We start from the raw sequence: 25,908 nt of genomic DNA, 5'->3' as shown, positions 1-25,908 counted from the left end.
GTGATAGGGCAAACAGCCCCATAGCAAACCCCTGCCAACAGCCCAGCATGGCTGCTGCTGTGCAGAATTGGCCTCAGAGGCTCAAATGGAGAACTATCTAGAGCCTGAAGAACAATGTGAAGTCTCTACGGGGGATATCAGTGCAGTGTTGGAGGCTGAGACAAAGTAACCCCCTTCAGAAATCTCTTCCTCACTGGGTGCCTGGAGAGTTGTGCACTGCTACTGATGAGAGTATGATGCTCAGAGCAACTACTTGGCAAATCAGCCTTCTCCTGTATTGTTCAGAACCTTTGAAATCAAAAGTATTGAAGGGAAGGCATCAAGAAGGCCTGATGGCCAAAGAGACATCAGAGCATCCATTTGTTCTGCTTGTTGACACTGGTGTCTTGAGAAGAATCAGTATCCTGGTATTGGTTGGGGAGGCAGAGATCTACACAAAGTAGGCCAAAATGTATAGATCCAGGGACTGGAATGTTTCCTGGCTGAGGGACCACTCCTCCTGGTCCAGCCTGGAGAAGCTGAGTCGATCTGCTTGAATATTTGCTATGCTGCTGACATGTTTTGCTCTGACAGAGGCCAAATGTTATTCTGAGCAAGAACTGAACATAACTGGCTCCTACTGTAGCCTCTTGATTTTGGTGCCTCCTTAATAGTTCGCATGCATCTTGGCTGTGTATATGCCATATTGCACGCAGTTCCAAAAGACTGAAGGAAGCTTCATGATGAACCTAGATCCCCTGCATGTAGCCCAGTGTGCAGTGGGCTCCCCAACCAATCAGACTGGTGTCTGTTATGATCTGTAGATGTGATCACTTTAAAGGGCTTGCCTCCAAGGGTTTGTTGGTTGTCCATCACAGGGGATCCTTCCTGAGATGGTGACTGATGCTGACACTGATGTGCTTTCAGAGGGCTAGGAGCCTTTGATACCATCCACTGACGTACCCAAGCTTCGTGAATATCCAGGTAAATCTCAGCTACTGTCAGACTTGGGAAATTATGGGCATGTGAAGAAATGCCTTGGTCAAATCAATGGAACACAATTGTATGCTGCGGCAACTCTTTACATCACATTTTATTTGAAGTTATTCCATGTGAAACAACTGACCATACAAGCCCTTATCTGATGAGGAACACGAAACAAGAGCAGCAGTCTGGAAACTCTGTCTCCCCTGCTTTTACAAGGTCTAACTAGAATAAGAGACTTTTTGCATGAACCAAACAGTATTGAACCAATACGGGTTCTAGTTTTTGTTGCTTCCTATACTGTGTTTTCCAAATTGATGGAGGCCATCCAGCTGCAGGGCTCCCACAATGGTCTTCAAGGTCTCCATTTTGGACTTCCTGTACCTCACAAACTTGTTCAGGAATTTGAATTTGAGGATAGCCCTCCAGTCTCCATTATGTTTGGGAATGAATGAAAAAGTCAAATAGCCTAGGAACCTTTGTGATGATGGCACAGGTAGTGATCTCCAGCAGATGTTGGATGATATCCTGTGTATGCTGCCCCTTCACAGGGCAGGGAGGAACTGGTCAACTCAGGAAACTGTTGTGATGTGGGTAACACATTCTATTGAATAGCCATGGGTTAGGTTGCTGATAAATTCTAGGTTTGATGGAACATTTAAAGCTGACCCTGCATTGGAGTTGGCCTAACATCACTTTTGTTGTTGTTTTCCTCCCTTACTGGAGGCTGGTGCTTGAGCAGAACTGTAGTATTGACTGGTGGATCTGAGGTTAGGCTTGGATTTGGTACACAACTACTGCTTGGAGTCAGATCTAAATTGTGGAAGTATTTTGTAAGAACGAATGGACTGTAAGCCATACTTTTTCTGCTGTCTGTCCTCCCTTTTATAGGTGAATGGCATGACCTTCTTCTTGGCCTTGGTCTTAATATGACCTCTAGGTTATCCCCAAATAGCTTGTCACCCAGGAAAGACCAAGATGCCGCATGAGATTTAGAAAGGGTGTCCACATTCCAGGATTGAAGCCAAAGAAATCTGGCTACCACTGTGGAAGCCATGCTGAGAACCTGGTCATGTTCAGACACAAAGGCTGCCGCCTTCTCCAAATTATACATGTAACTTGATGGGCACTGGCTATTCTTGGGACAATGTATGAAGCCACATGTATGAACCTCTTGCCATCAGGGACTCTTGCCATCAGGCAGCAGACACTTTAATGGAAAAGGCAATGACATCATGAGCTCTGCAGTGAGCTGAGTCACTTTTCTGATCAATGGAATCTTTAAAGGTGCCTCCTCTCTCTCTTAGAAGAGCCACTCCTGATTCTAAGCTAGCCAGAGGAGCAGCTACTACTGAAACTTTCAGTAAGCTGGAAAGAAAAAAGAGCACTATTTTAGCCTGTCCAGACTGTAAACTGTTATTGGTAGGATCTGACCATCCATCATCCTGTTCCTCCCTGGGGATTTCTACCTTAGGGGCAGAAAGCTGTAGGATCTTTAATGTTTTATGTAAGAGAATGGGGCAGGGGCTCCTCATGGGAAAAGAGGTGGTGAGTTGGCTTGTTCTTTTTGAGGGATTTTGCCTTCAGACAACTGGCTTTTTTCTTTATCCAGATCGACATGAGAATTATCAGAGCATGGGGGTTGGGAGGAATCCATGTCTGCTCTGTAGTCTTGAGAAATATGAATAATTGCTCATAATGGGAAGTGCGCTTTTACAGGCAGTCTTTGTTGGCCAAGGGCAGCCTTGATCTTTCTGTGTCGAGAGGCCTTGAAGTAGCTAATTCTTGTGAAGGTGTTTGACTGAAGAGCGAACGGTGGGGGGAAATAGGCCTCACATTGTCTATTTTGGGAAGGTAAGGGAGTTCATTTTTTTCTTCCCTACCTGATTGGAGACAAATTGTTCTAGCCAGTCTTAGAAGCCTGGTGGGATGACAAAGGGCTCCTCCCCCTCCTGGCTTCCCCCTATTGTCTCCCTTTGATTCACCACTCCAGCAGCCATGTTGAGCAGGCCTGATGGACCAATACAGGCTATCCTGGCTGATCAGTAGAGTGCAGTTCTGGCACCAAAAATTGAGCCTGCTTCTTCATGATGCAAGCCAGGAGATTGGTAGCCTATGGCTCTTCCCGGGAGCTCTGCCATGGCAGGATGGCTAGGCTAGTGGGTTTGGAGGGGTTTCCTCCTCCACTGCCTGGGGATCACCTCCCCCAACTCTCCCTTGAGGAGTTCCCATGATCAGAGACCTCAGGTGCAGACATCGACGTGACTGAAAAAGTGGGCAAAAGGCAGACAGTCTCAGGGAAGACGAGGCCAGAAGAGCAAACAAAGGGAAAGGCACACAAAAAGGCACACACGTGAAAAGAAAAAAACGAAGTGCAACCAAAGGAGCTCTTAAAAGAAAAAACTCGGGTGCTCTCTAAAATCCACTGCTCTCTCAGGTGGTTGAAGGAAAAAGACTGAGGGTGGGCTCCTCTTCCCTCTAGAGATGGAAAGTACAATCAATGTCTCGCCTTCAGGGATTGTGGGAAGAGAAAACTACGTGTATCAGTGTGTCTTCCTCCCCTCAAGAGAGCAGCTCACAGCAGCATCTGATCTAGGTAAGTCTACCATGGTTGCTATTCCCTTTGGATGCTTTACTGTGTCGCTGAGGGGTCTCCCTTCATCATAGCCTTCTTCTCCACCTATCTCTTTGTCAGACAGCAGCACCTGCATCATCAACACTCTGCCACATCACTGATGGGTGACTATTACTAGGCACAACTATGCCGTCACTCTTGGGGGTAGAATGCCATGGTAAGGTCTTAGGTCATGATGCTACACCTGACCTTATGATAAGCACCTATTTGCCAGCAGAGCAACTTGTAGTATGAGTACCAAAAAGCAATTTTAATAAAGACAAGAGCAATTAACAAAATGTGTTAGGAACAATTTAAATAGTTACATTTAACTGTAATAGATTAGCCAGGGAAAGCAACATGCTGACTATATTCTTGCAGGGACTCATTACCTTGATTGTAGTTATCTTGTTTTAATGTTTTAACTTCTTAGTATTTAGGGTTGCGATTCTTCCTTCTCATCCTCAAGTGTAAACAGTTTCTAGTCTTGTAACATTTACAGATTTGCTTTCCTTCCCACATATGAGTTTAGTAGTAGAAACAGGATGAGATGCCAGGACACAATAAACATCAGTGCATGGGTGAGAAAAAAAAATTAAATGGTGGGAAAAGATATGAGTTGACTTAGATCTTCTATTAGGAATGCCACATTTGCTCCTTACTGCAATAAAGTGCAAGAGTTACGTCATTTTAATGACCACAAAGTAAGAGCTTTAAGAAAATATAAAGTTAGCTTCCTAGAAGAGTATACTAGAGTAGGCATTAACAAAATAATATAAAGGATTACAAATAACATGAAAGGTAATGTGTACAGAGACTCAAAATTGGAAAATATAGCTGAAAAGTTGGGCATATAAAAGAGAACCATATTGATTAAACAGCACCTTTTTGTCCTTTCATTTAAAGGAATGTGCTGTTAACTTTCAAATATACAATCTGCTATTCCTTCAATCCACAAAAGAAACATTTGCATCTTCTACGTTTTCTTTCTTTCTTTCTTTTTTGCAAGTGAGAAACATACTAGTGCAAGACTCAAGCACTGTGCAAAACCCGCCTTTATTTAGTCTGAGCATTTACACCCAGAATTTATCAAATTCTTCCTTTTAAAATCCCCTTTCCTGGATTTAATCACCATATAATATTACTTGTACACTCTTGCAAAACAAGTTCGCCACTGCATTTATACAGTTTGAGGATGTGTATGGTTAACAATACACCGTGATCTGGACCCAACTGGAGGGCTGCTACTTATAATACCTTTTTGTACTTGGTCTTGCATCAGTTGCAAAATGCAGTGGTGCAAATGCATTTAAATCACCTTTTTTTTCTTGGCAAGCTAGACTGAAGAGCGTTGGGCTCTTGTATTGAAAGAGTTTATTAAGAAAAGAACAATTTCAAACAATTCCAATGCAATGCATGCATGCCCTTTAAAACTGATGCCTGGCGTTTTGTACGCTGGTATCTGTACTCAAGTACAAAAGGTACTGTAAGACGTGGCCTTGAATTACATGAATATAACGAAAAACTGACCTTGTGCATGGGTGAAACGCACTTCCTGTTTACTGTCTATCCCATTCTGTGGGTCATTGCCACATTATGCTCAGGGCTATTTCACACTTCACATTTTTCCTGCATGGGGGTAATCTCCATGTGTGTTCACTGTGACATTTTAAGGGTTGCAGGAGTGCTAATTTTGGGCAATGCACATGTATACAGCAGGAGCCCAATTTGCGAACACAGCCCCCCCCCCCCAGAACAAATACTAGAGTGCACATGCATTTGCCCACATGGACATCAGCTCCAGGAAGGAAAAATGGAACAGAAGAAAAGGCCCTCACTTTGCAGGACTCAAAAGTAATTCCATCTCATCTTCTTCCATTTGGATTTGAGGCCAAGGCAGCAGCTATATGCTGCGGTTCCAAACAGTACTGCCTGGTCTGCCATTTTTTTCTCGGACTAAGAGCTGTTGTTTCTACATTCCAAGAATTGTAAATTAAAGTGAACATGGAGAATTGCAATAGCGATTGATCACAAAGGGCGGGGCCATAGCTCACTGGCAGAGCACATGCTTTGCATGTCTAAAGGTCTCATACTCAGCCCTGCCCTCTCTGGGTCAGGACTCAGAGGGCAAGTGCTGGCCTTAGGCCATCAGAGGCCTTGGGGAGCTGCCGCCGGTCAAGAGTAGACAGCACTGGCCTGGGTGGACCAGTCGTCTGACTCGGTATAAGGCAGCTTCATGTGTTCCTATTAAATAAAGTACAAAAGGATGTGCAAAAGCAATGTCATGGCACACTGCAGACCGACTTTCTTTCAGACAAGCTCACACTCACCAACCCAAAGAAAAATGCATCAATGTGTCATCTCTTGCCATTAAGGACACTCTTGTTCGGCTTAAACAAGACAAAAGTGTTTCTTAGATAAGAGTACTGGGAACATGCTTCTGAAGGTAGAAGTATGCAGGAGGTCATCTCTCTGAAGATTTTAATCAAGCAGCCTTCATGTCAATGCATTAAGGAGACACGCAGAACCTTTGTTTGCTTGTGTCTATACCTTACTACTAAGGATCTATTGTACAAATGTTCAGCCAGTCATACCTCTTGGGTGCATGGTTTAGAGCAATGCATATACCTGCTGGATGTCTGATGTGTGTGGGGGGGGAGATTTTTGGTACAGAATGTGGCTGTCTTCAGACGGTTTCTGCCCTTTCTGTTAGGCCTAGGTAGGCAAGGAAGGAGTGCTTCGGCGAACAGTCACCCAGACATACAGTCTGTGGCCTGGGTGGGTGGAATGTGATATCAAAGTGGTTCTTGGGGAAAAACATGGTTAAGGGAATGAGGTGGGCAAATTCAGAGTTTCGATACTTGTCAAAACACAGGGAAGCGCCATTGACGGCCAAGGCCTTAAGTGCCACGTTTGGCTCAGCCCCACCGCTGTGAACAGCCGACATGGCCACCGTCTGCAGAGCCTGGGAAGCTGACATCACAGAGAGAGGCGACAGGAGGCTGCGGGAACTGTTGGCAGCAAGAAGAGGGCTGGCTTCCTTGGAGCTTGCCCCCTGGCCCTTTTTCTCCTCTTCGGAGTAGTCCCCGTTTTGGTGTTTCTTCACGTGGCGGCTGAAGACAAACGGGTGGGTGGTCTTGAAGAGGCACTCTTCGCAGCTGAAAGTCTGGCGCGGAGCATGCTTCAGCTTCTTGTGCAGGTTGAGATTGTCTTTGCGTTTGCAGCTGTAGCTGCACTGGTCACAGTGAAAAGGGCGCTCCCCAGTGTGTACGCGCACGTGCTCTATCAGCTTGTTGGCCGTCTTTGAAAGATAGCCACACTGGTCGCACTTGTAGTGGTTCCCAAGGCGATGCTCCCGGATGTGCATTTCCAGCTCCAGCTGATTGGCTTTCACTGCCTGGCAGATCCGGCACTTGTACTCCATTTTATAGTGGGTCTTCAAATGGCACTCCATGGCTGCTGGGCGGTTTGTGGAGTAAATACAGAATGGGCACCTGTCAAAGACCAAAAGAGAGTCTAGGTAAACTGCCGTTTTCTCTTTCACTGATTTCGTTTCAGCCAGTCAAAATATAGGAACACTTTCACAGTAGGAAGGGGGTGTGCTTGGCTTAGTACTAAGGCACAAACTTATTCTAAGAATGCTTAAAACATAAAAGGACTGAATGCTGAATTCTTTTGCCTCTCCCACAGGCACCCTGATCCAAAGAGAGCATGGTCTCCAAACTGGATGTCAATGCTGATCCAGGTGCTATGGAATTTGGTGGCCACATGACATGAAGGGGACAATAAGTTCCATCTGGGACAAATGACCCCATGCAATGCCTTGTTTTCCATAGCTAGAACCTGGTCTGGGTTGAGTTTTGTCAGGAAGATGCCACTGTGGGGTCATTTATGGGGCCTGTAGCAGGGAGTCAGTAATTCCAATCTGCCTATCTCTTAAAACATATTACTCAGACGTCTAATGTTGTGTTGGGCATTTTAAGTGGAAAAGTGATATAGGCAGTTTATAAATAAAGTAAGAAATAGTGTTGCCATCAACTGGGGTGGGAGGGGGGGTGTCAGCACAAAATCATTATGTCACTTCCAAGGGAAACTCTGCAAGAGTTTATGGGAATTCCAAAAATAGCAACATCACAACTGGGTCTTCTCCAGAAGTGACCTAAGACCATCGCACCAATGGCAATATTTATGTTTATTTTTCTCCTACCAGCTAGCAGGGTGGCAATGGGTGAGGGTAGGATACACGGCAAGAGGTCTCCCATCTTAGTAGGACACCTGGAAACCCTTGTGGGAAATAGTTTCGATATTTAAAATTCAAGGAGGGATCCCTTAAATAATCAGCATGCCTTGGCACACTGCCCAAAAGCACTGGAGTCAATTAGTAGTAAGAGGCGCCCTTTGAAACCAAGCATCAGCTGTAAGGTTCTGAAGGAGGCCAAAGACTTAATGCCCTTCGAAATTTAACACAAGGAAGAAGAGTCAAAACAGAAGTAGGGATAGAGAACTATTATGGAGAATTATACTTCAGCAATGATCTTTCCGAGTTTCACCAGCAAATTGATTTAGTGAGGCTTTAGCAAGCCATGCCAACCAAAAGGTAACAGCAACAGGGTTGCATCAATTGCTCTTAATTCCCAAGGTATGGATTTAAAGAATTTGAAAAACCCATTGATCCGGTGATCTCCTACATATGAGGGGGTTGCAGAGCTTATGCAGTGCCCCCATAACCATAAGAACTGTTCATTACGGAGGCAGAACCATACAAAGGCCAAACTGCCCCTTTCACTGTATTGATGGGGACAGCTTCTGCATACACAAGTTCCATGTGTTCATTTGAATGACTATGAAGCTCAAGGCAAAATAGTTCATCTTTGCAATTTATTGGGTTGGATCCCACAATCAGCAGATGCAAGGGTACAAAAATCACTATTTCTGTTTCTTCCATCTCATTCCCTTCCCCCACCCCATTGCAGCCTCCTGACCTGTGTAGCTATTAGTCCAGGTGGGTCCTCAATTCCGGAAATAAACTTTCCCAGGGCCGGTAAGAAGTGCTGGAAGGAGGGGAATGTGGGAAAGATCTGCAATGAGCGTGAGATCCAACTCCCAATTTTCATTTTCAATCATGATATAGATAAATGTTAGTCTGGTTTTTCTTCGCTTCTGAGAAATGTTTTAAAGATCTACAAATAAGGAGTCAAAACTGCCTGACTGTAAGGAGTGGCTTTAGCCGCAGAGGCACCGGTGGAGACATATGCCTCTGCAAACTAAAGCTGTCTGCATCGGTTTCCACCACTGTTCAGCACAATGATTACTCTGCCATGGGGGACTAGAGTTTAAGCAGCCAATGAAAGTTTAAAACAACATCCCAGGCCTTGCCTCTATGGCCAACATGAATCCCCTCTAGGTTTGCTTCTCTGTTTCTGCACCCGCAATATTGGAGGTACTGAACACAGTAAAAATGTGTGTACTTGCTTTCCTTACTTGAGCCCACCAGTGGGGACAGTGTGGCATTTCTTGTGCTCCAGTAATTGCTCAGGAGTCTTCATGAACTTGTGGCACACATCACATTCAAACATCCGTGTGATCAGGTGGATTTGCAAATGGCGCTCAAACATGTTTTTTGTTTTGCAGACAAAGTTACAGAAAACACATTCAAAACCTGCAAAGGGAAACCACAGACACTATTACCTAAGTAATATTATCTCAGCCTCGGGTAAGTGGAGGATGGGACTCTGCGTCTATTGCACCCGCTTTTTACCTTTTTCTGACTTCTCTTCCGTGCTTAACAGGGTCTGGCTACCAGGCACTACAGAAATGACTAACAGGTTGTTTGCACTCCTGGGTTTGGGGCTGATCTCGACATCTTCTTTGCTGTTGGCAGAATCGCTAAGTGCTGACAGGGAGGAAGACGAAGGACTGTTTGAGACACTGGGTGTCTTCCTCTCTTCACCTAGGCAGGAAAAAAAGAGATACAAATTAGCCTAAAGCATTCTTGCTTATTAGTATCAAGTTCATGCTGTCTTCTACTGAGACAAGCTTCTAATTCCTGTTTTGCCTTAACCCTTTTCAGAGGCAACCCCAGTGTGACTTCCCTGCTGTGGATGTCTATATATATAAATAAAAGTCATGGAATAATGGGAAAGTGAGCCAAGCACCTATGGGCAGGTGGAAATGTATTGGATGGTATTGTTTTAATTTGATCCCTTTAAAAGCCTTTGCTTCAGCTTCATTTTTCAGTTGTGCTGCTGGCTGTGGCTACCAGGGCCCAGACCAGGTCTAGCTTATGCTCTAGAAAAATTTTGTTCTGTTCTGGAATTAGGCACTATGGAATAATTAAAGCTATGATTTCCCTTCCTAACAAAATTCTTTTATATATTACATGCTTTTCTTTTGAATAAAGAAATAATATATTATTAGAGATATAAGAGGGATACAGAAAGGGGGGGTGTTATACAAAACCATTCATATAATTATTCAGAATTTACTTTGTATTACATTATATATTAAACATAGAAGCAAAAGAAAATGGTTATCCCAACATCCTCATAAACTTTACAGCAATCCTTGTTTTAATGAATATAAGCCATCTATTTTGCTACTATACTGTTATTTTCACCATCATTACTATATACCTCATGTTACACACCTCGTCAGATATTAACTAATATGACTAATGATATCAAAATCCATGAACATTTTAAAAAATCCATTAGATACCTCACATTGAAGAGCCAAATTAAAAATCACTAACAAAATTCTTAAGAGAAGCTGCTTTTTCTTGAGAAATTAACATTTGAAAGATTAACATGTGTATAGCACCTGTTTGTAAGACACTGTGGATGTGAAAAACTTTTCCAATTGGGATCTGCACTGTGTGTGCCACTTGGGAAAACCTATTTCAATATGTTCTGGATGTTTGGGGTTCACGTATTTTGTGGGCAGAGATCATGGATGTGTTTGTATTGGGTGACCCTTTTCCCACTCTGGATCATGGAACTCCTTTTCAGGAAGAACAGAGCTCCAAAAGAAATTTCATTTTAGATAGGTAGGGGGGTTCCCTATACTTTCATTGATAGCAAGAAGTCTAAATCTAGACCAGGTTTTCTCAACCAGGGTTTTGTGAAACCCTGGAGATTCTTTCAAGTGGGTAGCCGTGTTGAACTGAAGTAGCACAACAAAAATTGAGTTCAGTAGCACCTGGATCTTCTTGACAGCCCTGGAAGAGTTTCCCAAATGGGTGGAAGTTAATTAATTTTTAATATATTGTTAAATGTCTTAAACAGTTATTGGGTGATATGACCATATATGGTCATGTTGACCTTCCCCCACCCAGCCAATAATGGGGATGGGAAGGGGAGGAGTCTGGGGTGAGTATGTACACAGCTATGCTTCCCAAACATATTCTGCACTATCATGCCACTTCTGGGATTTCTCAACGGTAAAAAAGTTGAGAAAGGTTGGTCTAGACTGAAGATTCTTCATGGGTTCTGCCCTTTCTGAAGTACCCATATTCCTTCCTAATTACATCTTTTTTGGGGCACTGCCAATAGCTGGGGGAGAAGGGGAGCCAGCATTAGTCTCGTGCAGCCTTTCTCAACTTTTTTTATCATTGAGAAACTCCTGAAACATTCTTCAGGCTTCAAGCAACCCCAGAAGGGGCATGATCATGCAGAATATGATTGGGAACCATAGCAGTGTGCATGCCTACCTGGGGTCCCTCCCCACCCCCTCCAAGCCCATCATTGGCCATGGGTATGGGGGGGCAGGTCATCATGACCAAATAAGGTCATACCACCTGATAAATGGCTAAGAAATAGAAATTAAAAAATTAATTCATTTCCACCCATTCTGGAAACTCTTCCAGGACCAGCAAGAAACCCCAGAAAGCCTGGTCTGGTGCATTATGAAAATAAGTTTACAACTCAGCACTATTTGTTTCCATTAATTGGAATGTGCAAAGAGTCTGGGAAGACTCTTACATTACAGCGTACAGTGCATTTACAAATTCAGTCACACAAAGGAAGTGTGAAGAGGTATCTGGTGGGTTTCTACAGTCTCTTATCTAATGGAAACAATTAACACTCCAAACTCTTCACAGAACAGCCATCATGCTATTGTTTTTTTTTTTAAAGGAATGATAAATCAATGCAACTCTAACCCATTAACGTTTATACCAATTTGGTCTCTAATTATCACAAGAGTTTTGTACCAAGAGAAGTTTGCCAAGCCACAGGGTCAAATTGGGCTCGCAACAGCAGCAAAATTCAGTGGTAAAGTTGGGAAGCATGAGCCAACTCCAGAAGCAGAGATAGGTTATCACCTGCATGCTTGGTGGTGATGTGAGCCTTCATCTCTGACTCCTCCATGGTAACAAAATCACAGGCTGTGCAGCAAATAGAAAACATCCACTGTTCTTTATCCACATGAAGCGACATATGACTGACAAACTGGACATTCATCTCGGTTTCAAATCCACACACATGACAACTGGAGGCAGGAGAGAGTTAGAAACATTAAGGAAAAGCATAGCCAGACCCTATCTTGGAGACAGGCATATACCATGTCTCTTCACTCAGCCTGACAAACTCCTGGCTTTACAAACTTTGTCTTCTCTGTGCTGATTAAATGGCACTGGGGCATTCTTTTGCCTGCTGAACTGCTTCTGAACTGACAGCTCTGCCAAGCTGATTAAAGGCAGGCACAAGGCAACAATCCTGAACACGCTATAATGACGCTAAATAATCATAAAGTTAATTAAAAACTACAGGTTCCAGATGCTGCACATCACCTAGCTGATTCCTTGGGGCAATAAGATGTGCTGCAGCTTTGCCAAGATGTTTAGTCAGGCTGCTACGTGGACAAATGGAGAGCTTGCCTGCATACTTCATGAGCTCCCAAGCCTTGGAAACAGTCCCACATCAGGCTCAGGTCTTGTGTAGAAATGCCTGGCATTCTCAGCACAAGCAAGTCAAAATGGGCTCAGGATTCCTTCTGCCTAACTGGGTGAAAACACTGATCAGCTACGCAAACACAAGTGGTACCAGGAGACATTTTGCAAACAACCTGGTAAAGTTGACAACTGGTAAAACAATCTGCAGCTCGCTTTCTTTTCAGAACCTCTCAACTGTTTGCATCCATTGTTGTCTTAAAAATGTCATAACACTCTGAAACATGGCTGGTCAGCCAAAATGCATACCACACAACTAGAACTGTGATATCTAAAGCAGAGAGGTAGCTGTTATGTGAGAGGCTGTTTTGTACAGCCACTTGTATGTAGGTCCAGCCAGTTCATTAAGTTGCTGCATGCCAGTGCCATGGCCCCCATGGCAAACAGATGCTTTATGTGGCAGGGTGCTATGCATGAATTCACACATAGGGTGGCCTGCGCATAATTTCAAGTGGCTGTTACAACACATCTTTGTTTGCACCAGTCCTTTTCACAGAGAGGACTAAGACCATTCAATGAAGTGGTAAAGCCATCTGGCCACAGACAAGTGGTAAGATCACAGCTAACCATCTTTCAAAAGGGGTTCTAGATGATTTCACCCATTTGGCCACCCTTTGTACAGAGTGGCTACGGTCCTTGCCTTATCAATACAATCCTAAACATAGTTATATCTTCCTAAATTCATTTAAATCAATGGGATCAGAAGGATATTTCTCTTAGGATTTCACTACTAGCCATTCCAGTTCTCAAAAGCCAAGTTGATGAAGGATGCGTTCATAAAGCGCAAGCTGAAATTTGAATTTCTGGCAGCTGAATCAGAACACAGAAGTATAGTAATGAATTCTTCCAGTTTTTAGGTGCTCGTAACATTTGAGGTATTATTGTAAAATCTTCATTAATCTGATCTTGGTTTCTTGACACTTTGGGGCTATGCAGCTTTGCTGCTTTAACTGACTCTCACTTTAATATACCTAAGAACTCAGGGTGGCCTACGTAGGGTCTCCTCCACCTTCCATTTAAGTACATGATTTGATTAAAGTACAAATTGATTAATTTACTGTTTAGATACATGACTTTGCTCGGCATTCCAGAGACCAATTCTGCACTGCTGCACAGAGTCAGGTTAGGTTGAATGCAGTCTTAAGTATGCTTCCCCAGAAGCAAGGTGCAATCGGTCCAGCTTGGAAAACGCCCAGGAAAGCTGGAGCATGACTGCATCCTTATGTTCTCTGTGGCCCAGCCCTTGCAAGCCATGCACTCTCAACACACCATAACTGATCACATTTCACTAGTCACAAGGAAAAGGAAGATGTCAGCAAGTGTTGCCATTTGGACTAGGTCCTGGGAGACTCAAAGCCCAGCTCATCTAAAGTCTGTTTCAAGTGAGCCTAACTCCATCCCGCATCTGTCCACCTCCCTCCACTGGGGAAATCAGTCTGCCATTGGAAGCCCTCCTCTCAGAGCACAGCTGGGCACAAGCAGGCATCAGCCTTGTTGAGGATGAACCGTATTCAAGAAGAGAGGGCATCTGGTCGGGAGAGGTTGCACTAGGGACTGCTCAAGTGAGTAGTTCAGGATAAGAGATATGTCTGTGCTAGGAAGTCAAGGGGTTCATGATGAAGCACAGGGACAATGGGGAGTGATGGCTAAAGTGTTTTTGTGTGTGGTAGTGATGAGAGGTACTACTGATTCTGGACATTTGTGTCAACTGCTTCATCAAAGAAATGCTTGCATGCCAATAAGGGAACAGACCTCCTTCAGACATGCCAGCCGCATGTAATGGGAGCCCACAGCACGCCTGTATGAATAGATGCATATATTTATGATTTTGGTATGCAGGGTTCATGTTCACACATACTGAGGCTCTGTGGGAATGGAAAACAAGTGACTTGCCCACATTCACACAACAGTGAAAGTGTGGAGATCTGGAGGATCCTGGATGTAGTGCATTCCCATTGTGTGGGGTTGGCAGGCTCCTAGTACACACGATCGTAATGTCTGAAAAGGATTGATGTATTAGATTGTTTGATATTGACCACACCTGGAGCCACAGTTAGTGCCTGTGAAGGCCCCTCTACCTCTGAACTCCTAAGAAGTGTGACCTTTCACAGAATGTGTCAGAATAGCGATGCTTGCCACAGGAGCACACAGGACAGGGCTTGTCCTTTGTTCTGAAAACACAGGCAGGCAGCAAAGGCAGCTGGAGCCTGGCCTCTGGGCTTGGCTTTCAACAGGGTCCTCACCTGTAGTAATAAGGGTGCTTCTTTCCATCACTGCCTTCGGAAGTGACAGCGCTGACAATGTCCTCAGTGTCTGTACTCACCAGCTTCACGGAATGGACAGTCAGGTGCTGGTTCAGGTTAGCACGGCACTTAGCAGCATAGGGGCACAAATGGCATTTGTATTTTCTCTCTTCTGGAAAGAAACGTTAAGAACTTGAGTCTGAGCTGCACACACCTTTACAGTGCAGTCCTATGCAGTGTTCCCTCCAGTCTAGACCCACTGATTCCAATAGATGCAGCCTGGAGTAACTCAGCCAAGGATTGCACTGTAGCCCAGTCTTCCATGAAGAGGCTCAGGTAGTTGGCATGGAGTTCCTCAGCATTCAGTGAGAACTGCTTAACCAATATGCTTTGAACTCCCAGCAACAAAGAGAAGCACACATGTCACAAGGAATGCGCTGCGCATCTTCAGCAACATGAAGAGTTTGCTGGCACAGCACTCAGAGGCCAGTTTTTAAAAAGGGACATGGTCTCTTTCCTTGCAGGTGTGCCTATCTGCATACCGTAGAAAGAAAGAAAAAAACCAAGACAAATGTACAAGCATTGCCATGCTAAGACATTTTGAAAAACGTTGTTTCTAATACTGAAAGGCATGCTTTTAATCCTCCAAAATCATTCCAAACATCACTAGGCACAATCCAACTTAAACTGAGTACACTTTTGAGCTCCACTGACTTCAATGAGAGGCAGTTAAAGCTCTCCCACTGAAACCTGGGGCTTAAGAGACCTTAGATTTGGCTAAGTCAAGCCCACTGTTTAACATTTCAAAAACGTATGTGTTGGTAACTTTATGAGAAACGTTTAGATTACCTATTACATTGTAAAACCATGAGTACAAATGAAAAGCTACCTTTTCTTAGATGAATGGTTTAACTATATCCCTGTGTCTTTGAAGGCTTGCAACACTTTAAAACTATCAGGGTCAACAAGAGCTTCCATTTCACTTTTTACATATTGTGGGAAAGCTCCAATCATCTAGGCCTTGAGAATAATTGCAGGACAATATAAAAAAATCTGTACAAGGAGTTTAGCAGGCTCTCAGAACAGTAAATACAATCAAGTTGATGTGCCCGTGATACGTTTGGTTGTAACACTATTGTACTTGTGGCTAAAAATACTCAAAAGAGTCATGACTTGGGAGAGATTTGTGAGAAAGTACAGTGTTTAACTGTAGCAAACCTGGCCATAAAAGGATGTATTTAATAAAGTGAAGACCTTCTAAGGGTGATGAGAAACATACTAAAAAGAAAGAAAAAGAGAGCTCACAGAGCATTCCAGTTCTCAGTACTGCTTCAAATAGCTGGTCTATCCTTTCTGGTATGTATAAGTGCTATACAAACATTGATGTGTTTGTCACATTATTAACTTTCCACAAACACAACTGTTCTGGGCTTTGGCGGTGGAGGTGTGGTATTCTGGATGACATCACAAAGGGTCGGCCAATGAGCACCACACCTAGCTGGCCACTACTGAAACCTTGCAAAGCTGTTTGCTCAGTGCTTATTCCTGGAACGGAATAGTAGATGACTGCGCTGAACCCAGCAAGAATACTTCTAGGTGGGTTAGCTGCTCTCTTTCTGTTTTCCTTGTCTTTTCCCAACAAACATTAAAGGCTGGACTTACCACACAGTTCTAACATTTACAAATTATTTGTGTTAATTCTTTGCAGCTGAACTGGAGACTCATCATCAGAATAGCCTGACATCAGGTTTAGAGACTGCAAATCTGCACACTCGCAGAATTTATATTTTAGCCAATATCTTTGGATTCTCCCAGGACTGGACTCAATGAGACGATTTTTAAATGCCGGGTCTGGGCACCCCATTCTCCTGAACGGAAACAGCCATATCAGGCACCTGCATCGGTACTGATGGGTGCAGTGCCCTCTCCCTCTAATGGGGCAAACAGTGCTACTTGGGGCCACTCGAGGTCAGAAAAAAAGCATAGGAGAGGCTGTTTGGACCTGTGAATTCCCAGTAGTGTAACAGGTGGCTGATAGTACTGACTCTTGTCCATTTGCACTGTTAAAATCAATGCAGCTAAATCAGTTTAAACTCAAATACTATAGGTTTCACAAGTTTATAAATTAACTTCTAAAATGATTACTAAATAAAAGCTTATTTTTCCTTAATACAATATGGCTATGCTAGAGCTGCAAAAGTAACTGAAACACTAAAAACAAGTCAAATCCATTTCACTTCTATAACTATAAAGCACTATTCTACAATAAATCCTTCGGGATCTTTCATTGGACACAGAGACCCAGAGCAAAATAGGATAATCTATGGTCATATAATCACGTTTGGTATTTTGTAACAGTTGCTTCGAGACCGAAAAGTGTGCATGACTAAGAATGACTTGATTTAGCTGATCTCAGTACTAAATCTACTCCCTTTCCTCTGCAGAAAAGTTGTACTACTAGGTATTTACTGTGGCATATCGTCAGACTGCAGCAGAGCCACTGTGTTATTTTTGAACTTTGATTTTCTCCTATATTTTTGGACTGCTTTTTGCACATCTACTGATTGCACTACTTTTGTTGGCAAATATAGTTGAATGTTACAGTCACTGCCAGGCCAGATTGTCTGTGAATGCACCTTAGAACAATGGAGAAAGAAGCATCCTCCAGTTATCCTGTTATTGGGAAAATGCAGACAGAGCAAACAAAGCTTTATCTTATAGGATGAAACGCTAGTTAAACAGCCCAATTCACCAAAGGTGACCTAGGAACTGCACCTAGCTATTGTACAACTCACACTTGGCTATTGTGTAAGTCACACTCAGCAGGATGATGCAATGCATATGCAGCATTGAATCAACACCAGATTATGAAAGACTGACGTTGTCATCTACATTAGACATAGAGATGCATGCAGGAGTTCTCCTCTCCCACCCCCACCCCCAAATTAGCAATATTGTACAACATTTTGACATCTGTAGTCTAAGTTTTTAGCCATTAATCAAATCATTTTGAGTCCTAGTAAGCAACTAGCTTTCCTAGAGGGTTACTTGGAGAAATGAGACAGCAAAGTTGGTGCCAGCCAACTTCAGCCTCAGCCTCCTAAACTGGTCTGATAGTTGCCATTGACATGAGGCAGGCCAGCATTCTGCAGGAGGATACAATGGCATCATACTCTCTACTTACTCTTATTTAATGCCTCTCACTACAGGAGGTCACAGGTGCATTTTAGCTAGAATCTCATAGGCCTGGTTCAACATACAGTCTGGTGCTTTACAATAAGCCTGGATCGAGCCTTAGGCTTGCCAGCTATCTTTCTCTTTCCCCTGCTACATTTCTTTTCCTCCCTTCCAGGTTACTAGCAAATTATGGTTCTCAACTGGCAAATTATGGTTTGTGCTCGCCCTCCAAAGCAGAATTGCAAACAAGGATCTAATCATAGGGTATAGTTATAATGCTGACCTGCAGGGCAAGCTCAAATCAAACGCAAACCATACTCAGTTTGCCAGTTTGGATCTAACACTAAACTGTGAGTTGCACACAAACCAAAAAAGGAAGGATAGAATCCCAGTGGATATCGGGAAGCAAGAACAGGAAGGAGAAGTAGGGAGTGTGTAAACCTGAGTCTCAATCCAGGCTCATTCCTGTCACACCACAATCCACACTATAAAAAAGGCAAAAAAAATAAAACATCTTATTGTCATGAAAAATATTGAAACTGCCCAACACTACGATTATTTTTTTTAAAGCATTACCTGTGTGCAGGGAGAGATGTCGGGACAACGTCTGCTGTCGGCCAAACACTTTTCCACACACATCACAGGGAAAGAGCTGGTCATTGAATTTCCAAGATGGCAACCCATTTCCAGCCTCCAGCCCTATCTTCTCTGCTTCTAGTCCCCAAAAAAGGAGAAAATACAGTTCTAATATTAACAACTCAGAAGTATTCCTGGATTCCATGCTATGGATGAATATGGATTCCATATGTTACTTGTCACAGGCAATACAATGGTGCAGTCTCACACATGGGTGTGGTCTTTTGAGCGATAGATCAAAGTAAATGGCAGCTTTCTTTGTTAGTGTTCCCACATTATGCAAATTAATATGAATTTCTTGTTCAAACTGAACAGGAACCTCGTGAAAAATCATTTAAAGATCTAGGCCACAAAGAACACTGTAAAGTAGCAAAGTAAGCTAGGAAGCGTAACTTCAAATCTGTCCATAGGACACTGAAAGCAAGATGCTATTGCAGGTATTTTACTTTACATTTATCCAGATTTAGATCCTCTTTTTCTGACAGCTCCAGGTAAATTAGAGAATCTCAGTCTGTATGAACTTGCGTGTATGTCTTTGTTTTATATTAATCCCCCATAGTAACAAAAGAAGAATCAGACCAGACTCGTTTAGTCAAGCATTCTGACTGCAGAAGTTAACCAGATGCCTCAGAACACACACAAAAATAATGAACAGGGAGGGGTGGGTCCCAGTGAAGAGACAAATATAGAATAGTACAGACACACTGGGAAACCAATATGGCAATAAAATATCCAAACTGGACTTATATAGAGTCTTCTCTCTTCAGTAATTCTTTTATTCTTATGATTTCACACAAGTCCCGGCCACGTTTTGCCTTACATCTTTTTCAAGGGGCAGTTTTTATATTTAAGGACCAACTTCAACTTATTAAGGAATCTCTTGATAGAGTATAATGCCATGCTCACAACAGCTAAACTTCAGAACACACACAAGCAGGGACACAGAAGCTGAAGCATCCACCTGCTATTACCCCGTAGCAACTAGTATGCAGAGGTACACTGCCTCTGAATATGCAGGCCCTGTTTAACCATCATGGTTCCTGATTAGCCTGTTTTCTGCAAATTTGTCCTTTTTCATTAGCATCTTTGTGCTTTACTAATGAATACAAGAAAAGTAATACCAATAAAGCTCATTTCTACAGTACATCCATTTATAACTGAATTTTACCATTCCTACTGTCCCTCCAAATAATATCAAACAAAATGTGGTAGCTGTCTCATAATTTCTTGCAATGAGTATGGTGTTTAGAACACCTGAAATACCTCAGGAAGCAAAAAAGTCCATTTCATAGCTAGTTTCAGTTTTCTTTAGCACTGGGGTGTTTGGGACTACTGCTGAATGTTCAAACACTTATTAAATCAGGTTCAACACTGTGTCACTAGTAGTAAGGTGCAAACCATAGAGTGGTAAATTTACTTTCCAAGTTAGTTCACACAGGAAACCAGTGCTTCTGCTGGTGTGAATTCAGTCAATCACAGTTATTGTTACTTTGCTTTTAACATCTACAAAAGGAGTTCTCTTTCATGATATCAGTACTTATAGCTCTATCTGTGCATTCACTTCAGAGCAGAAAATGTGCAAAGCCGAGGGTTTTAAACCATAAAATAACAGAGGAAGGCAAAACAGAATGAAGATTACTGATCTGTGAATCTGCTTTTTTAAAGTAATCATTTATAGACTCACAGATTTTTAAGCCAAGAAGGTAACCATTATTTTAATCAAACCTGCTTAAAAACTGTTGTAAAAATTCACCTAGTAATTCTTGCATTTAGTCCATAAGTTCTGGTTCAGTTGTAGTCTACCTTGGGGAAAGAAGAATGCTAAATTGCCTGAATCTAGCAAAGAAAACTGACAAAGCCAACAGATAGTTCACTCTTTGTCTCCCTTAAAGATCCCCACAACTATCCACTTTTAAGATGATTGCCATTTTTCTATTTTGCTTGACTTCAGACAAGCGTTCTTCCTAGGCCAGGAAGTCTCTGTGACTGGGCTGTCTGAAGGGACATGATGGAGTCTGTGGCTGCCTCACTTGTGAGTACTTGACACAACTCTGGCCTGCTCAGAGTGTAGCAATCACGGACTCTCCTTGACTAGACCTCTTCAGTTAACCTGAGCATGCAACGTGACAATGACTTTACAAGGTGGTTATCACTGAACTACAGAACTGTTACCATTTTACATTTATTATTGTGCTTCTTTGAAAATTACTTTGACAGCTGACCAAAAATGAAGTAGCTACAGACAGCATTGCACATTGGGCCCCTTCAGACAGCTCAGTCATACACACTTCCTGAGGATTTTGTTACAATAGTCACCAGATATACAAAGCTCTGAGTAACTTATAAAAGGGAGAGCAAACCCTGGAGCATGTATTTTCCCAATAATTCTATGATCTTCCATTCTGAGACTTCCCACAGATTAAAACATGCATCCCAAAATCTAGGTGAGCTTGTGTTTCATCAAGAAAACAAATAAAAATCATTTTCAAAATGTAAAAAATATATATCTCTGACCAGCTTGACAAATATGTGGCCAAGGCCAACACAGCTTAGGATCTATCAAAAATACAGGCGACCAGACATATACCCGGGGGGGGGGGGGGGGACAGGGACCAGAACAACCTTTGGTTTTTACCGCTAACCTAGGACAGTGGTTTCTAACTTTTTGGGAGCCTGCACCATCTCACTGAGCCAGACTGGTAGATTACAAGCTTGTACAGGGCAGAAATCAATACTACAGGTGTAACTAAACGAGTGTAACATCTCTACAATGTCAGATGAAGACCTGGGAAACAAGGTCCAAATCTCTACTTGTCCACAAAGCTCTCTGTGTAACCTTGGGACAGTCACTTGTTCTCACACTAACTTAACTGACAGAAGTGGAGTGAAAATCAAAAGATGTTGATAGGAGACAATAGATATAATGATGGAGTGCAGAGCTATGATCACTGTCCTGAGTCCCTTGAAAGGCAGGCAGATTAAAGACTGAGTAAATAAATACATCCATATATAAAAAGACCAGCATGTTCCTTGAACCGTAGGAGGCAGGGAGCTTTACAACAAGTAATGAAGAACCTTATTAACCAGGATCGGGCCCCCTCTCCATTCAATCTAAAGTACTATGAGGAACTGCTCTTCTTCCATTTCTACAAGAACAGAAAATCTGGATAAAATGTCAATCAAGGAGTGAATTATTGTAATTAATTCAAGCAAATCTTGAACCCCAGCTCAAATGAGCATCAGAGATCTATGCAGCCATCACAACACACTATTTATCTTGGGACACACCTCCCAGCAAAACCAGGGTTCATACAACACCTGGAATACAAAAACAACCAGCTTGATACTTGAAGGGTGCCCTCTGGATGCTACCATTATCTGCTATTTGTTTTACAATACTATAAATTATCCTTTATAAGTGATTACTCACATGTCTGCTAAATTAGCCCTTCTGTAATGTTTAAAAGGCAGAAGGGGGAAACCAGTTGAAGTATATATCACACTTTTAACTTTCCTGGAATCAACTGCAAATCATTCTTTCAATTACTAGTCTTGAGTTCAAGACAACGGACATTTGACTCTGCAGCAATAATAGATGTTTTAGCCAAGCTTTCTGAGTACTTAATCAAAACAGTACTTCTGAGGAGAAATATGGTAATGATTATGAGAAAATGTCAAGTGTATGTCAGTTCTTAAAGCTTGGCCACTACAAAACTGAATTAATTGGGATACTAAGCAAACAAGCAGACTCAATTAGAAGCCAATATGTCTCTTAACAATTCCCCTTAGCATCAGTTAATTGGTCCTCTTGTTATATTAAAGTAGCTAACATCAAAAACATCATATTTCTTATGTAAAATTAGATAACAGCCCAAACTCCTTAAGAAACTGAAAATTTTCAGATTTCCCAAGGGGTGTTGAAACAAGACTTTTTAAAAACTTACATTGCATGCATCTAGATCACAATACCATCCTTGATTTAATTTTTTTTAACTGTTTACTGCTCAAGTGCAACCTTTTAAGACTTTCCAATATTTTGCTATTTGATTTTACAGCACAACCACCATTACACAATATTTTACACAAAAGGCCTATTTGACATCACTAAAACCCAAAATGTTTTATATATTTGTCATGAAACCTGATCACACTTTTTATACAACCAGCTTTGTAGCACCCTGGTAGTACTAAGAAGTATCACAGTATTCATTCCTTAGCAGTTTCTTATGCATTTCCTTACCATTTGTGTAGTAAAAAGAACCAAACAAAATTTGGACTCAAACAAAAAAATTCAATATGCGGCATGGGACTCTGAAATTATTTATGTATGTTGCTCACATTCAGTGGATTCATCATAAGAAGGTTAGGGTTTTATTTAGTACACATATAATGGTGATGATTTCCCAACCTTACAGATATTCTAATGAGCAGCCATGTCGGTCTGAAGTAGCACAATAAAACCAGAGTCCAGTAGCACCCTTAAGACCAACAAAGATTTATTCAAGGCGCGAGCTTGAATAAATCTTTGTTGGTGAAGAGTGCTTGCACTTGAAAGCTCATACCTTGAATAAATCTTTGTTGGTCTTAAAGGTGCTACTGGACTCTGATTTTATTGTTACAAATATTCTTTAACTGTACTTACTTAAGAAATGGTTTAAAAGTTGACCTAGAAGCCAAGGGAACCACTGATTCTAGAAAGTATATTCTATATACTCTGTAGCCTTGAATTATCTTGTACTTGACCTATCAAAATGAAACAGAGCTCCACAAGAGTCTGGTAGGCAATATCTTGAAGACCCAATGTTTTCTCTATTGGCAGTCCCCCCAAAATTACAAAATTAAACTTCACTACAAGAGTTTGATGGTTTCTTGTTTTTTTAATGTTAAGATACAACTTGTCTGCATTTCTGTTTTTATCATTTATACTGTTTAAATTGTAAGAACCAGACTATTACAAAGCAGCTCAAACATCTTGGAGGAGACAGGCAGAGCAGAGCCCAAAAAGAAAATGGTCATCAACACTGGATGAAATTTCTACACCCTACACCAGATTTACCGGAGAAATGTGGAAATGTTTTATACGTTCAAAACCCTGTATTTGGAATGGAATTGATACAAAGCACAGAATAATAAGAATGACTGGCTTCTATTTGCTAGGGCCAGTCAAATCATTTATCAGAGCTAGACTCCTCCCATCATTTTGAACATAGTGGGCCATACGATTGGCCAGATACAAGGATGCAGACAGGTGGTTCAACTAGGCTGTGTGAATGAATACTTCAGGAGATACTTGTGATCTGTAGAATACCATCCTCTTCTCTGAATTAATCTGCCGATTACTATTTTCTTTATATCTTTTCTTAGCCTACACATACTTTAAACAGAACACCTCTATATCTGTCATAAAAAGTCAGTTCATTTCATGAATAGACAAACATTGTGACTCTTATGTGGGAAACTTTCTTGGGAGAATTTTTCATCAATATATTATTGGTCTTCAGAGGACACATTACTTATGATTATTCCACTAGCCACCCAAAAGTTCCTATTGTTACAATTTATATTACTGAATATTCTTTATTAGACAAGAACATTCCCATTAGTTTTAAATGATAATCATCTACATGAAAAGGATATCAAAAGAAAAGATGGTTGTAAAACAATATTTTGTAGTGGCAACCTAACTTTTTAATGACCCTATTAGACAATCTAGGGATACTATCCAATTAAACCACTGTGAACTAGCTATCTGCTGGCAGCCATATGGAGCAACAAAACTGCTGAACTAACACAGAATGGGTATTTAATTACAGAATTTTTGAGACAAAAGGTAGTGGGACAACATGAGAAAATGCAGAGTGCTAAAGAAAGCACAGACCTCATTACTTACTGCAACAGCAAGCTGGAAAACAAAAATACAGTTAATGTCTCCAAAACGAGTATTATTGTATGTTTGTTTCCATCACACATGACACAAACTGATTTTCCAAGGTCAGTGTTTTCCAGTCTGAACTGAGTCTTATTTCTTGTTATGTGAACCTAAAGAGCAATAATAATAGCTGACAATTTTTCTATTTTCTAAGGGGCTTATGTGTAGAAAGAATACACAATACTCCAGAATGTTTTCTGCTTATGGAAAATCATGATAATTGCTTCCAAGAGAACAGTAAGAAGCAGACAGCCCAAATAACTCAAATTGATCTGTAAGGCTGTTGCAGGAAAATTCCCCAATTCACGGTCATATGGGCTGTGTGTGAGGGTTGGGTTAGCAACACTGTGATCAGTATATGCTAGTCACTAAGTGTTAGCATGAATGAGCTCTGCCACTGGTTTCAGTTAAGGTGTTTTCATTGCCTTGGTGAAAATGAATGATAAAATAGCCTTGACTAGGCTGATATTGTCAGAGCATTAAAGAAGACAGGGGTTGCTATGCAGAGGAAGGCAATGGTAAACCACCTTTGGTCATCTCTTGCCTTGAAACCTCCACGGTCCTGCAGTCTCCATGAGTCACTTGCAAGCTGATGACACACATTTTTATTATATAGCAACCCAAAAGGAAAATATATGTCCCACACACTAACTTTTCCTTATACTGGATTCAGTTCAAAGTTCTGATTACTGCCTATTAATTCCTTCATGGCCACATACCTGCTGGACAGCCTCTCCTGCAAAAGCTTCAGGCATCTGAGCAAAGCATGCCAAACTGAAGGTGCCAAACTGCAAATGGGTAAGACAGAAAGCTGTCTGTTCACACCCATTCTCTGTGGTGGCTCACGTCTTGTGGAACTGCCTGCCTGAGAAAGTCAGGAAGGCCCTTATACTTCTATCATTTTATAGAATGTACGAAAAAGAAATGCTCAGGGGGGCATTTTGATTAAGGGATTAGAACTGTCGTATAATGAAAAGGCCCAGAAGATGGCTTTTATAAGGTACTAGCTTCAAAGCTCGTTCCTAAGAACGGACCTTGAAAGGGCCCCCTCCCTTGGCCAGGCAGCTTAAGGTGGCTTTGGGCTGTAGCTTGCAGCTGGATCAAGTGGGGCGGCTGGGGGCAGCTTGTTATCAGGGCTGGGACAGAGCTCCTTAGTAGGCAGTCAGCAAGCTGGGAGGCCCTCGTCAGCAGGCCCAGCCTTGCAGGCCACAAGGCCCTCATTAACAAGCCCTCCACCACGACCCTTTGCCCAGGGCCCTCTCCCCTTACCTGCTGCTGGCTCCAGGCACTGAGGCGTCTGAGAGCAAAGAGGCTAGAGTCCAGGGATGGACGGAGGAAGCTGCAGGGGCAGGGTCAATCAGGGCAAAGCTGGCTGCACCTTGATTGGCCCTATTCTAAC

The 25,908-nt window shown here is 42.2% G+C and overlaps 1 protein-coding gene across 10 annotated transcripts in view; it reads right to left on the bottom strand.

Annotated features, from left to right (window-relative positions):
* Window positions 1-3,829: 3,829 nt before the first annotated feature.
* The window catches only part of ZNF827 (zinc finger protein 827), a 132,023-nt gene continuing 109,944 nt past the window's right edge, over window positions 3,830-25,908 (bottom strand). For 4 of the 10 annotated variants that reach the window (XM_077300172.1, XM_077300173.1, XM_077300171.1 and 1 more), the window contains 6 exons: window positions 18,521-18,658; window positions 14,768-14,939; window positions 11,898-12,064; window positions 9,336-9,527; window positions 9,059-9,236; window positions 3,830-7,071 (listed from right to left, as the gene is read on the bottom strand). In XM_077300172.1, coding sequence (XP_077156287.1) covers window positions 6,264-7,071; window positions 9,059-9,236; window positions 9,336-9,527; window positions 11,898-12,064; window positions 14,768-14,939; window positions 18,521-18,658 — 1,655 coding nt within the window. In that variant the 3' untranslated portion in view covers window positions 3,830-6,263. Of the gene's footprint in view, window positions 7,072-8,559; window positions 8,629-9,049; window positions 9,237-9,335; window positions 9,528-11,897; window positions 12,065-14,767; window positions 14,940-18,520; window positions 18,659-25,908 lie in introns of all 10 variants that reach the window. The other 6 variants (XM_077300176.1, XR_013224764.1, XM_077300170.1 and 3 more) reach the window with 6 other exon arrangements.

The sequence above is a fragment of the Paroedura picta genome, chromosome 10 (assembly GCF_049243985.1).
Source record: "Paroedura picta isolate Pp20150507F chromosome 10, Ppicta_v3.0, whole genome shotgun sequence".
NCBI lineage: Eukaryota > Metazoa > Chordata > Lepidosauria > Squamata > Gekkonidae > Paroedura > Paroedura picta.
Note: the sequence above shows the minus strand (reverse complement) of the source record. Positions and strands in the feature narration are given on the sequence as shown.